Source organism: Osmia lignaria, chromosome 9 (assembly GCF_051020975.1).
Source record: "Osmia lignaria lignaria isolate PbOS001 chromosome 9, iyOsmLign1, whole genome shotgun sequence".
NCBI lineage: Eukaryota > Metazoa > Arthropoda > Insecta > Hymenoptera > Megachilidae > Osmia > Osmia lignaria.
Genome location: NC_135040.1, coordinates 90,006 through 105,000, shown reverse-complemented (window position 1 = coordinate 105,000; position 14,995 = coordinate 90,006). Strand labels below are relative to the sequence as shown.

Genomic DNA, 14,995 nt, shown 5'->3' with positions numbered 1-14,995 from the left:
ATTACTATATCTACATGAGATACAATGTCATATACAGATTCATTCCCACAGATCAATGTACATTTAATAACAATATCATTAGTACTATAACTACACTAGATATGTAATGTACATTTAAATCAATATCATTATTTCCATATCTACATTAGATATAATGTAATATACTCATTCCTTCCTACAGATCATTGTACATTTAATAACAATATCATTGGTACTATATCTACATTCCCTATGATGTAATATACTGATTAATTCCCACAGATCAATGTACATTTAATAACAATATCATTAGTACCATATCTACAGTAGATATGTAATGCAGGTTTAATAACAATATCATTATTACCCTATCTACATTAGATATAATGTAATATACTGATTAGTTCCCACAGATCAATGTACAGTTATTAACAATATCAATGGCACTATATCTACATTCGGTATAATGTAATATACTGATTAATTCCCACAGATAAATGTACATTTAATAACAATATCATTAGTACTACATCTACATTCGATATAATGTAATATACTGATTAATTCCCACAGATCAATATTGATTTAATAACAGTATCATTAGTACCATATCTACATTAGATATGTAATGCAGGATTAATAACAATATCATTATTACTATATCTACATTAGATACAATGTCATATACAGATTCATTCCCACAGATCAATGTACATTTAATAACAATATCATTAGTACTATAACTACACTAGATATGTAATGTACATTTAAATCAATATCATTATTTCCATATCTACATTAGATATAATGTAATATACTCATTCCTTCCTACAGATCAATGTACATTTAATAACAATATCATTGGTACTATATCTACATTCCCTATGATGTAATATACTGATTCATTCCCACAGATTAATGTACATTTAATAACAATATCATTGGTACTATATCCACATTCGATATAATGTAATAAACTGATTCATTCCCACAGATCAATGAACACTTAATAACAATATGATTATTGCTATATCTACATTAGCTATAATGTCATACACAGATACATTCTGACAGATCAATGTACCTACATTTAATACCAATGTCATTATTATCATATCTACATTAGATATAATGTAATATACCGATTACTACCCACAGATCAATGTACATTTAATAACAATATCATTAGTACCATATCAACATTAGATATGTAATGCAGGTTTAATAACAATATCATTATTACCATATCTACATTAGATATAATGTAATATACTGATTACTTCCCACAGATCAATGTACAGTTATTAACAATATCATTGGCTCTATATCTACATTCGGTATAATGTAATATACTGATTAATTCCCACAGATAAATGTACATTTAATAACAATATCATTAGTACTATATCTACATTAGATATAATGTCATATACAAGTTCATTCCCACAGATCAATGTACATTTAACAATAATATCATTAGTACTATATCTACATTCGATATAATGTAATATACTTATTCGTTCCCACAGATCAATGTACATTTAATATCAATATCATTAGTACTATATCTACATTAGATATGTAATGTACATTTAATAACAATATCATTATTACCATACCTACATTAGATATAATGTAATATACTGATTCATTCCCACAGATCAATGTACATTTAATAACAATATCATTAGCACTATATCTACATTCGACATAATGTCATATACTGATTCATTCCCACCGATCAATGTGCATTTAATAACAATATCATTAGTACTATATCTACATTAGATATGTAATGTACATTTAATAACAATATCATTATTACCATACCTACATTAGATATAATGTAATATACTGATTCATTCCCACAGATCAATGTAGATTTAGTAACAATATCATTATTACTATATCTACATTAGATATAATGTAATATACTGATTCCTTCCCACAGATCAATGTTCATTTCATAACAATATCATTGGTACTATATCTACATTCTATATAATGTAATATATTGATTCCCTCCCACAGATCAATCTACGTTTAATAACAATATCATTGGTACTATATCTACATTCGATATAATGTAATATACTGATTAATTCCCACAGATCAATGTACATTTATTAACAATATCATTAGCACTATATCTACATTCGACATAATGTCATATACTGATTCATTCCCACCGATCAATGTGCATTTAATAACAATATCATTAGTACTATATCTACATTAGATATGTAATGTACATTTAATAACAATATCATTATTACCATACCTACATTAGATATAATGTAATATACTGATTCATTCCCACAGATCAATGTACATTTAATACCAATATCATTAGTACTATATCTACATTAGATATGTAATGTACAATTAATACCAATATTATTATTACCATATCTACATTAGATATAATGTAATTGTTCGCGATTTGCGTGGTCAGCGAGGTCTGAGTAAAACACGCCTGCGTAACGATCACAGTGATATATTTAGCACACGAAAAAGGTATTTACAATAGTCAAAATATGTACAGAAGAATTACACTACAACGGTTGAGAGGACTGACGAATAACACATAAATTACACTAATTGCGTGGACTTAAAGTAGCTGACACTAAACTAATAACAGTACTTAAACAAATGCGCGGGCTGAACTTTCAGCGTCGCGTGGACAAAGAAAAACTGTGCTTGTACAAGGCGTGGACAGCGAAACGCACGTGTTGATGCGTTGAACGATCGTACAAGAAGGACAAGAATCGATCATGGCGTCGATCGTACCGGTTCCGCGTGGAGAGGGGACCGCGTGGACAAAGTGGCCCCGAGAGGTGCTGCCGCTATCGGTAACGGCGCACCAACGAATTATTTTCGTTGCCAACTTCACTTTTTCGCGTAATCATGGGGAATTTCGCCAACATTTCCCCCCGGCCATCAGCGACTGGTCGGTGATGAGGTCTGCGGGTCCGAGCTGTCTTGAGAGGGCTGATGTAGAATGGCCAGCTTGGCGATGGGCCGCGTGAGCGTCGTTGTGGCGGTCTTGAGTTCGACGACCCTGGTCAATCCGTCCTTGCCTGGTAGGAGGTTGAGAACCCGTGCCATGGGCCACTTTCCTGGGGGCAAGCGTTCATCAGTGATAAGAACAAGAGTGCCTACCTTGATCTCATTTGATGGATGGTGCCACTTCGAAATCGCCTGGAGTCGTTGAAGGTACTGCGTGGACCAGAGCCTCCAAAATTGTTGGAGGCGCTGCTGCAGAAATTGCCACCTTGACCAGCGGTTGACTGCGATGTCGAGAAGCGTGGGCTCTGGCACTGCGTTGATCTGCGATCCAATCAGGAATTGTCCTGGTGAGAGGGCTGAGACGTCGTCGGGATCGTCGCTGAGAGGTTCCAGTGGCCGCAAGTTGAGGATCGCTTCTATCTGCGTGAGCAATGTTACTGATTCCTCGTACGTCAGTAGAGCGTCCCCAACTGTCCTCTTGAGATGGAACTTGTGTGATTTCACAACCGCCTCCCATTTTCCACCCATGTGTGGGGCGGCAGGAGGGTTGAAATGCCACTGAGTTCCGTCCTCAGCGAGCAGTGCTGCGATGTGCTGATTTTCCTGCGTGCTCTGCGTGAACTGCTTCTTTAGTTGCATGTCTGCTCCTTGGAAGTTGGTTCCGCAGTCCGAATAGAGAGCGGCTGCGATGCCTCTCCTTGGGGTGAATCTGCGATAAGCTGCGATGAAGGCATCTGTAGAGTAGTCTGATACAACTTCCAAGTGCACTGCGGAGGTTGCGAAGCACACAAATACGCAAATCCACCCTTTCTGCGTCTTGGCTCCTCTTCCCTTCCACGTTTTCAGCGTAAGCGGTCCTGCGTAGTCCACCCCAGTGTGGGTGAACGGGCGCGATGAAGTGACCCGACAAAGAGGTAGTTGGCCCATCAGTTGATGGGCACGGATCCCCCTCTGCCGAGCACACTGCACGCACCTCAGGATATGCGTCTTCACTGGAGCTCGTCCACCGAGTATCCAGTAGCGTTGTCTGAGAAAGGCAAGAGTGGATTGCGTACCTCCGTGCATTGTCTGGCGATGAGCGTGGTCGATGAGAAGCGTTGACAGTTTCGAATTACGAGGCAAAATCACAGGGTGTTTGCCATCGTGCGAGAGTTCAGAATGTTGGAGGCGTCTGCCTACCCTGGCGATTCCTTGATGGTCGAGGTAAGCGGTGAGCCTCGTGAACGGATGCGTTGACGGAAGCGTTGGTCCTTTAGCGAGTGCAGCGAGTTCGTCTTTGAAGAATGTAGACTGCGTGGCCTGAATCCAGTAAATTCTGGCCCTTTCCATATCAGCTGCTGTGATGAAATGCGTGGGCGGAGCGTCCTGTCGTTTGAACAGCTTGTCCACGAATTTGAGGCAAAGCGAAGTAATTCTGAGTAGTCTGTGAAAAGAAGAATATTTATAGATTAACTCCCATGAATATTCTTTTACTGCGTTTGCCGTGTGAAGTGAGACGACAGCACGAGCTTCAGGAGCGCCCAACTCGTCTGCGTCGACACTGGTCTGCTTGGGCCATGCGTTCTGCGATTGCGTGAGCCCCGGTGGTCCCGTCCACCAAAGCGAGTGCTGTTGAAGCTGATCTGTCGTCATGCCTCTTGACGCGCAGTCAGCTGGATTCGATGATCCTGGTACATGCCTCCAGTGATAGTTCTGCGTGATCTCCTGGATTTGGATTACCCTGTTGCGTACGTAATCCTTCCATTTGGAGGGGTGCGTTTTGATCCATGCCAGCGTAACTTCAGAGTCCGTCCACATAAATGTCTGAGAGACGGTCATGTTCAAAGTAGCGTGAACATGCCGCATCAGTTTGGAAAGTAGCAGCGCTGCTGTGAGTTCCAACCTCGGGATGGTCAGACGTTTAAGTGGTGTCACTCGCGTTTTCGAACAGATTAGAGCTGTATGGGTACCCGTGGACGGTGCGTGGACAACGAGGTAGACGACGGCTGCCATTGCGAAGACTGAAGCATCAGAGAAACCATGTAGTTCAACCGTTGACGTGGTCATTGTGTTGAACCACCGTGGGATGGATAGCCTGGCCAGGCGCGTTAAATCTTCTCTGATGCGAAGCCAGCGATTGGTGATTGTGAGAGGCAGAAGGTCGTCCCAGCCGAGTTCCTGTAACCAGAGCTCTTGAATTAAAATTTTGGCTCTAATGACTACAGGTGCAACAAAACCGAGAGGATCAAATAGTTGGGCTACTTCTGAGAGGACGAGGCGTTTCGTGAACTGCGTGCGTTGAGTAGCTGATATGGTTGCGAAGTTGAAAGCGTCTTCATGCGGTGTCCATTTGATTTCGAGAATCTTGGTTTCGCAGTCGTCAAACGAGATTGCAGCGTTGTTCTGATCGGTAGCGAGGGCTTCTAGCAACGATTTGCTGGTGGAATGCCATTTTGCCAAAGGGAAGCCACCAGCTTGGCAGAGTTGCGTCAGCTGATTTGCAACGTCCTGTAGATGGTCTGCGGTATCTGCGCCACCAAAAATGTCATCGACGCACCTGCCATTTTTGACGGGTTCCACGGCAAGGGGATATTTCGACCCTTCGTCGTCAGCAAGTTGCAAGAGTGTTCTCACGGCTAGGTACGGTGCAGCCTTCGTTCCGTACGTGACCGTGGTCAGCTGGTACTGCGTTTCCTGTTGCGTTTCATCAAGCCAGAGTATCTGCTGCAAGCTCCAGTCCTCCGGATGCACCTTGATTTGGCGGTACATCTTCGTGACGTCGGTTGCAAACAGGTGTTTGAATCTGCGTATCCAGATGAGCAGATCTGCGATATTCAGCATCAGATTTGGACCGGTGTGAAGAAGATCATTCAATGAGTATCCTGAAGAAGTCGGGCTGGAGCCATTGAACACCACGCGTAAAGCGGTGGTCGCGCTGCCCAACTTGAGAACGCCATGGTGCGGAAGAAAGTACTGAAACGGACTGATTATTGAGTCATTGTTCAGTCTTATCATGTGACCAAGCTGCTCATATTCGAGCATGAACTTGGTGTACAGCTGTTTATACTGTGCGTCCTTGCTGAGTCGTCTGAGAGTCCGTTGGAGACAGTTGTGCGCTGTCTGATACGAAGTGCCGAGTGCTCGTGGATGAAGTTTGAGCAGCAATCGCACGATGTATCTTCCTGCGGAGTCTCTTGAATGCGTGGTCTTGAAATGATCTTCACACTCTTGCTCTTCTGGTGTGAGCAAGGGTGCCGTGTCCTGCGGTGGCTCTTCCTGCGTCCAGAAGCGGCTAAGTAACTCACTCAGTTGGCGATCAGTATTATTGACTGTCACCTGATGAGAAGTCCTGCGAATGGTCTGAATGCCCTCGAGGGGCCCGATTACGAGCCAACCGAAGATCGAAAGTTGTGCGATCAACGGTGTTGAAGCGTTCCGAATGATGTTTGGCTTGATGACTTGCCCGTATGCGTCTGCTCCGATGATGATGTCCACTGGTCTGGATACGAGAAATTGAGGATCTGCTAAATTCAATCTCTCCAGATGCGATGGCAGCGTTGGACGAGTCGGTGGTTCTGATGGCAGGCAAGTGGTCACCTTCGTAAGTACGTGTGCTTGAACGGTGACTGATAGCGGTCTGTAGTTGGAATGGAGGGCAATATTGACCACTCCATTCGTCTGCGAGGTCCTTGCTCCACCAACTCCGTGGACATCCAATGAAGAGCGTTGTCTTCTGAGTCTAAGCTGGTTTACTAAAGACTCTGAAATGAGCGAAACTTCAGAACCTGAATCGACCAGAATTCTTACTTGCTGCTTTGCGAGGTCAGTGTGCACTCTTGCGAGTGCCGTTGCTAGAAGCGTTGTCCGTGGTCTGCGTGTACTGGTGGCGTGGGCTGAATGATTTTTGCGTGCGTGGGCTGCGATGGCTGCGGGTGCATTGACGACTGCACCGTCACTTCAATGAGTAGTCGTTGAAGTGGTTTGCGTGGTCTGCGTGGCGGCTGCTGGTGCCGGCGTGGGCGTGGTCTGCGCTGCTGCTGCAGGAGCAGGGCCAGGCACTAACACCCTGCTGATGTCTGCTCCATGCAGCATAGTGTGATGCGCCTCCTCGCAGATCTTGCACCTTTGCGTGGTGCGGCAGCTTCGTAGGTTGTGGTGGCCAAGGCAGTTCACGCAGAGTGCGTGTGCCTTGACCACATTTGCGCGGTCGTGCGGGGTCAGTGCCCTGAACACCGGGTATGCCGACACGAAATGATCCTTCTGACAGAAGGCGCAAGGGTAGAGCGCCGACTGCGTGGATCGGGCGTGTCCTGCGGGTGCTGCGTGGACTGGAGCAGCTGGTCGTGCTGTTCCTGCGTGGACGGCGGCCCTGTGTGATGCAGGGCGTTGATGCGTTGGCTGCGTGGGCGGAGTGGTCTTTGCGGGAACCGTTGTGGTCTGCGTGGCTCGAGCAGCGCTGATCTGCTCCAATTGCTCGAGCGTGCGTGCGCGGGCGAGCAGGAACGTGGTCAGCTCCTCCAGCGAAGGGTAGTCCGTCTGCGTGGCCAGCGATGACTCCCAGCGCGCGCGAGTATCAGCGTCGAGCAGTCGAACAAGCATTGTAAGGAGGAAGCAATTATGCTTATCCTCCAACCCGAAAGAGCGGAGCGCCTGCTGTGTTTCTTGGATAATATTAACCATCTTCAACAGCGACGCTGCCTTGCGCAGTTTCATTGGTTTTAAGTTGGCCAACCGATCCATGTGCGACTGCACGTTGAGCCGCTTATTGTCATAGCGGTCATCAAGGAGCTGCCATGCTTGGTCGAGGGCGCCATCTGTAGTCGGCAAATGGCTGATCAAATTTGCCGCGCTGCCGGTAACTGCGCCCTTCAAGTATAGAAACTTGTCGGGCGCTGTGAGATCCGCGCGTTCGCAGATGACGGAGACAAAATGGGCCTTGAACTCCGCCCATTTGCTATAGTCTCCCTCAAATGTCGGGAGAGCTATTTCTGGGAGGCGTGAACGGGGTGCCGAGGACTGCGTGGGCGCGTCGGTCGTCGCGGCCGGCGTGGTCTGAGCGGGCTGCGTGAGCTGCATTGGAGGCGACCTTCTCCTTAAAGTATGCGTGGTCGAGCTGCGTGGACGGCCATACCTTTGCGAGGGCTGCGTGCTCGCGTTGAAACTCAGCGTGAATTTCCAAAATCGTGGAGCGCGTAAGCTCCGGCTCTTCAGGAGCGACGTCAGCGGGGGCCTTGAGGGAGACCTGTAGGTCCTCCACCATGGCCAGGAGAGTGTCTAGGCGCTCCTCCTGGACACGAGAACGCACCTGGAGGTCTTGAGACAGGCGCGTGAGCGAGCGAGTGCGCGTGAGCTGAGTCGGCTCCTCAGGCACTTGTAGGAGCGTCTGCATGGACGGCGTGCGTGGTCGAGCGGCCTGAGATGGCTGCGTGGACGCTTCCGGTGCGTGGACTGCGTCGTGATCGGTTGCCGTCATGGCGGCCGGCGTCTCTTCCGGTTTAGAAACCGGAGAGGGATCTCGGAATTTCGGCATTTTCACCTCTAAGTGTCACTGAGCACTTTGAAAATTCACCGGAATCACACGCGTCACTTAATGGCACAAGTCACTGTTCACCGTGTTCCGCGCACACAAAGCGAGTCTCTTAGTTCGCGTGAAGCGCGGTCACCACACGTAATGGCGTCGAACAACCGTTACGCGTCACAACGACCGTTACGCGAGCCGGGGCGTGTTAATCCGGTTCGAAGGACCAAAATGTTCGCGATCTGCGTGGTCAGCGAGGTCTGAGTAAAACACGCCTGCGTAACGATCACAGTGATATATTTAGAACACGAAAAAGGTATTTACAATAGTCAAAAAATGTACAGAAGAATTACACTACAACGGTTGAGAGGACTGACGAATAACACATAAATTACACTAATTGCGTGGGCTTAAAGTAGCTGACACTAAACTAATAACGGTACTTAAACAAATGCGCGGGCTGAACTTTCAGCGTCGCGTGGACAAACAAAAACTGTGCTTGTACAAGGCGTGGACAGCGAAACGCATGTGTTGACGCGTTGAACGATCGTACAAGAAGGACAAGAATCGATTATGGCGTCGATCGTACCGGTTCCGCGTGGAGAGGGGACCGCGTGGACAAAGTGGGCCCGAGAGGTGCTGCCGCTATCGGTAACGGCGCACCAACGAAGTATTTTCGTTGCCAACTTCATCTTTTCGCGTAATAATGGGGAATTTCGCCAACAGTAATATACTGATTCCTTCCCACAGATCAATGTACACTTAATAACAATATCATTATTACCATATCTACATTAGATATAATGTAATATACAGATGCATTCCCACAGATCAATGTACAATCAATAACAATATCATTAGTAATATATCTTCATTCGATATAATGTAATATACTGATTCATTCCCACAGATCAATGTACATTTAATAACAATATCATTATTACTGTATCTACATTAGATATAATGTAATATACTGATTACTACCCACAGATCAATGTGCATTTAATAACAATATTATTAGCACTATATCTACATTAGATATGTAATGTACATTTAACAACAAAATCATCATTACCATATCTATATTAGATATAATGTAATATACTGATTCCTTCCCACAGATCAATGTACATTTAATAACAATATCATTATTATCATATCTACATTAGATATAATGTAATATACTGATACCTTTCCACAGACTAATGTACATTTAGTAACAATATTATTAGTACCATATCTACATTTGATATAATGTCATATACGGATTCATTCGCACAGAGCAATGTACATTTAATTAAAGATACAGAAACACCGTGGCCCCTTTCCTTGAAATAACTCTGCACTATTGCGAGCTGCAAATGCCACGTCCACCTTAGCTGTGCAGAAGAAGAACAACAAGAAGCAGAAATATCTCGGAATATGTCCGTGAGGCCCCTTTCCTTGAGCTAAATCTGCAAATATCTCGGAAACGATGCGAGCTATGGCAAAATGTTAAGAGACCTTTTTTGTAGGAAACTAAGTTTCCTACTATTTATGTCCAATGATATTTTTTGATCACATGCGTAGTTTTCGAGATATATCGAGATATTTAAAAGTTCCGGAGCCGCAATAACATAATAGGGATACAGAAACACCGTGGCCCCTATCTTTGAGATAACTCTGCACTATTGCGAGCTGCAAATGCCACTTCCAGCTTAGCTGTGCAGAAGGGGAACAACAAAAAGAAGGATTATCTCGTAATATGTCCGTCAGGCCCCTTTCCTTGAGCTAAATCTGCAAATATCTCGGAAATGATGCGAGCTATGGGAAAATAGTAAGAGACCTTTTTTGTAGGAAACTAAGTTTCCCACTATTTACGTTCTATGATATTTTTGGATCTGATGCGTAGTTTTCGAGATATATCGAGATATTTAAAAGTTCCGAAGCCGCACCAACATAATAAAGATATAGAAACACCGTGGCCACTTTCCTTGAGATAACTACGCAGTATTCCGAGGTGCAAATGCCACTTCCAGTTTAGCTGTGCAGAAGAAGAACAACAAGAAGAAGAAATATCTCGAAATATGTCCGTGAGGCTTCTTTCGTTGAGCTAAATCTGCAAATATCTCGGAAACGATACGAGCTATGGCAAAATGTTGAGAGACCTTTTTTGTAGGAAAGTAAGTTTCCTACTATTTACGTTCTATGATATTTTGTGATCACATGCGTAGTTTTCGAGATATATCGAGATATCTAAAAGTTCCGACATAACAAAGCAACAGAAACACCGTGGCCCCTTTCTTTGAGATAACTCTGCACTATTCCGAGGTGCAAATGCTTCTTCCAGCTTCGCTGTGCAGAAGAAGAACAACAAGAAGAAGAAATATCTCGGAATATGTCCGTGAGGCCCCTTTCCTTGAGCTAAATCTGCAAATATCTCGGAAACGATCGGAGATATGGCAAAATGTTAAGAGAAATGTTAATTTCTGTAGGAAACTAAGTTTCCTACTGTTTATGTTCTATGATATTTTTTGATCACATGCGTAGTTTTCGAGATATATCGAGATATTTAAAAGTTCCGAAGCCGCACCAACATAATAAAGATACAAAAACACCGTGGCCCCTTTCTTTGAGATAACTCTGCACTATTCCGAGAGGCAAATGCCACTTCCAGCATAGCTGTGCAGAAGAAGATCAACAAGAACAACAAATATCTCGAAATATGTCCGTCAGGCCCATTCCCTTGAGATAAATCTGCAAATATCTCGGAAACGATGCGGGGTATGGCAAAATGTTAAGAGACCTTTTTTATAGGAAATTATGTTTCCTATTATTCATATTCTATAATATTTTTTGATCAGATGCGTAGTTTTCGAGATATATCGAGATATTTAAAAGTTCCGAAGCCGCACCAACATAATAAAGATACAGATACAGCGTGGCCCCTTTCTTTGAGATAACTGTGCACTATTCCGGGCTGCAAATGCCACTTCCAGCTTAGCTGCGCAGAAGAAGAACAACAAGAAGAAGAAATATCTCGGAATATGTCCGTCAGACCCCATCCCTTGAGCTATATCTGCTAATATCTCGGAAACGATGCGAGCTATGGCAAAATGTTAAGAGACCTTTTTTGTAGCAAATTATATTTCCTACTATTTATATTCTATGATATTTTTTGATCAGACGCGTAGTTTTCGAGGTATATCGAGATATTTAAAAGTTCCGAAGCCGCACCAACATAATAAAGATACAAAAACACCGTGGCCCCTTTCTTTGAGATAACTCTGCACTATTCCGAGCTGCAAATGCCACTTCCAGCTTAGCTGTGCAGAAGAAGAACAACAAGAAGAAGAAATATCTCGAAATATGTCCGTGAGGCCTCTTTCCTTGAGCTAAATCTGCAAATATCTCCGAAACGATGCGAGCTATGGCAAAATGTTACGAGACCTTTTTTGTAGGAAACTGAGTTTCCTACTGTTTATGTTCTAGGATATTTTTTGATCACATGCGTAGTTTTCGAGATATATCGAGATATTTAAAAGTTCCGAAGCCGCACCAACATAATAAAGATACAGACACACCGTGGCCCCTTTCGTTGAGATAACTCTGCACTATTCCGAGCTGCAAATGCCACTTCCAGCTTAGCTGTCCAGGAGAAGAGCAACAAGAAGAAGAAATATCTCGGAATATGTCCGTGAGGCCCCTTTCCTTGAGCTAAATCTGCAAATATCTCGGAAACGATGGGAGATATGGCAAAATGTTAAGAGAAATGTTAATTTCTGTAGGAAATTAAGTTTCCTACTATTTTCGTTCTATGATATTTTTTGATCAGATGCGTACTTTTCGAGGTATATCGAGATATTTAAAAGTTCCGAAATACCATGGAGAGATGTAGTGAAATTGAATTGAATTAAATATCCAGAGATGCATAGCAGGTGAAAGGCCAAGAGACGATAATATGATAAAGTAGTGACAAGCGTGACAGCAGTACAAAAATAGAATAAGAAATCCCAGGAAGTATAATAAAAGAGAAAATAAAGGAAGAAAACAAGGAAGAAAGACCAGTATCGAATGACAATGAAAGTGAAGTCAAAGTAAGGTATGAAATGAACAGCAAGCACAGCAAGGAGCGATGTAAAATAAATAAAATTAAATAAAATTAAAAAAAAAAAGAAAACCATTGCAATGTACAAATACTGAAATAGTGAAATCATTAACAGAAACCACCTAACAACCGCTATCACATCTGAGAGGAATAGGCAGAATAGACAGAACATTGTATCAGCCTAAAAGAAAATTAATCAGAAATAAATCAAAAATGAATCAAATCAGATCAGTGTATCAACTTTAATCAATCAAAATCAAAATGAATGAATTGTCACGTCCTGTGACGCATTCTATATGCATATAAATAAACATAAGTTTCCTTAATTTTGTGATTGATTTCACAATTAAAATCAGTATAATATATGTATTGTCACGACCGGCGACGCATTCTTGAAACTTCTATTTCATCAACCAAATTCTTTAAACTTCTATTGCACCATCCAAATTCATTGTTCCGCAAATTCTGAGTGAGCAACTCAGCCGGGTCGTCGTACGGCGAGAACGCTGACGATCCGAACGAGGTGGTTCACCCGAATTGCCAAATCAAATGTCGACCTCATTCATCAATGTAAAATAACGCGACCGGGCCCGCCCGCACGCAGTCAGTTTTACCAATAGTTCTCGTAAGAAGTTCTCATAGGCGCAGTTCTTATCAGTACATCTAAACGGTTCATCGACTTATCAATATAGTACGAAACCGAAAGTATCGCGATCCGCCCAGAGTTCGATACTCTAGAATCTACACGACTCCGCTACGTAGCTCAGTACTTCGAAAGAGCAAGATTCCGGTAATATCAATAAATTAACCAAGTCTAGCGTTTATGACTCTGCTACGAAGCTCAGGGCTCCGACAGAGCAAGATTCTGTAAGACTCGATTGTAAACGTGCGCGAATCAAGAACTGTACCAGTAACGAATAAACATACATTGTGATCGGAAGTGCGTGATCTTCACTCGAAACATCTACCCTACCGTTCCAACACCTGGACGACACACCACCACAGGTTCCGTCCATAGATAGGTTCTACTCATCCAGCGAAAGGTAAGTGAGAACCTCTATCTACCTGACAACGCAGATCAAATTACATAAAATACGCCGAGGACTCAGTGAGAGAGAGAACTCAGCGACTTTATAGAATGATAAATGAATAATGAATGCGAGTGAACAGCTAAGATATTAACAAATTAAGAAAATAAAGAAAATGTAAAGTGTAACGCCTAACAAACATAGCCAACCTAATGTAATATAATGTAAAATAAAGTGAAAATAAAATAAATACAAGTGAATTATGAATTGTATTCCAACCAAATATAACCGTAAAGATTATTGGCTCCATTACTATTACTTTATAAATTATGAATTATAAATTGTAAGTGATTATGTCCATACAATTGCGAAAAGAAAGTAGAAATTAATAACCGAATGATGTATAAAGATAATAAATAAAAGCGACAACCAAATCAAATCAAATGTAAGCTGCCTGTTTCCGTCAAACACCATACTACTACATAGTAAAAGAATAAACTAAAAGAATAACAAATAAATAAATAAATAAGTAAATAAATAAGTAGAGTATTTGAAATGATATTCAAATGGTGAGATTATAACAGAAGCCACGCGCTATCAAGCATTTGAATGGACAAAATCACCTATCCTCACAGGAAGATTAACCGTACCCAAAATCAAATAAATAAATGAATAATAAGCGAATGAATGAATGAGTAAGCAATAGAGCAATTAAAGAAAGTAAAGAAAGTGTAAAGTATAGTATATAGACCAACGTAACCAACATAATACAGTAAAACCTGCATAAATTCAACCAAGATTGGGACCCAGTGGTTGCGTTTACCTAAGCACGGTATCGAAGCTCGGATGACACGCGACGACCAGCCAAGCGTGAACGTAGAAAGGGACAGACAGTGGTGGAAAGAGAGAGGTCCGAAATCAAAGGAAAGAGCCGAAACGTATCGGTGTGACTAATACTAATTGAATCAAAAAACTTTTTTATTTTTGACTTTTTTTGAGTGAAACTTTTACTAGCGCATTGGTGAGGTTTTTGTGAGTAAAGTGGTACCAAACACAATATAGTTTCAATTATAATTACTTGCTAAAATTGATGTTATAAGTTGGCGAAAAGCAAGAGAGATCGAAATCCAAACCAGTGGCGGTGTCGGTTTTGGTTTCAAAGGTTTCATTTATCCTAGCGAGGAGTCGATTCTGGGCATTTAATGTTTCATTTATTGAAGCGAGGAGTCGATTCCGGGCATTTAATGTTTCATTTATTCAAGCAAGGAGTCGATTCTGGGCATTTAATGTTTCATTTATCCAAGCGAGGTGTCGATTCTGAGTCCGTACACATGTTTTCTTTGCAGCCGACATGCCGACTCTGTGTCCGTACACATGTTTTCTTTGCAGCCGACA

The 14,995-nt window shown here is 42.5% G+C and overlaps 2 protein-coding genes across 2 annotated transcripts; both read right to left on the bottom strand.

Annotated features, from left to right (window-relative positions):
- Positions 1–2,919: 2,919 nt before the first annotated feature.
- LOC117611217 (uncharacterized) lies at positions 2,920–6,905 on the bottom strand. The gene is made up of 2 exons (XM_076690171.1): positions 6,849–6,905; positions 2,920–6,780 (listed from the first exon to the last, which is right to left on the bottom strand). Exons 1-2 carry the CDS (start codon positions 6,903–6,905, stop codon positions 2,920–2,922), a joined length of 3,918 nt encoding a protein of 1,305 aa, XP_076546286.1.
- A 19-nt stretch (positions 6,906–6,924) lies between these two features.
- On the bottom strand, positions 6,925–8,043 carry LOC143305675 (uncharacterized). The gene has a single exon (XM_076690170.1). The coding sequence runs from the start codon at positions 8,041–8,043 to the stop codon at positions 6,925–6,927; it is 1,119 nt and encodes a 372-aa protein (XP_076546285.1).
- Positions 8,044–14,995: the final 6,952 nt, after the last annotated feature.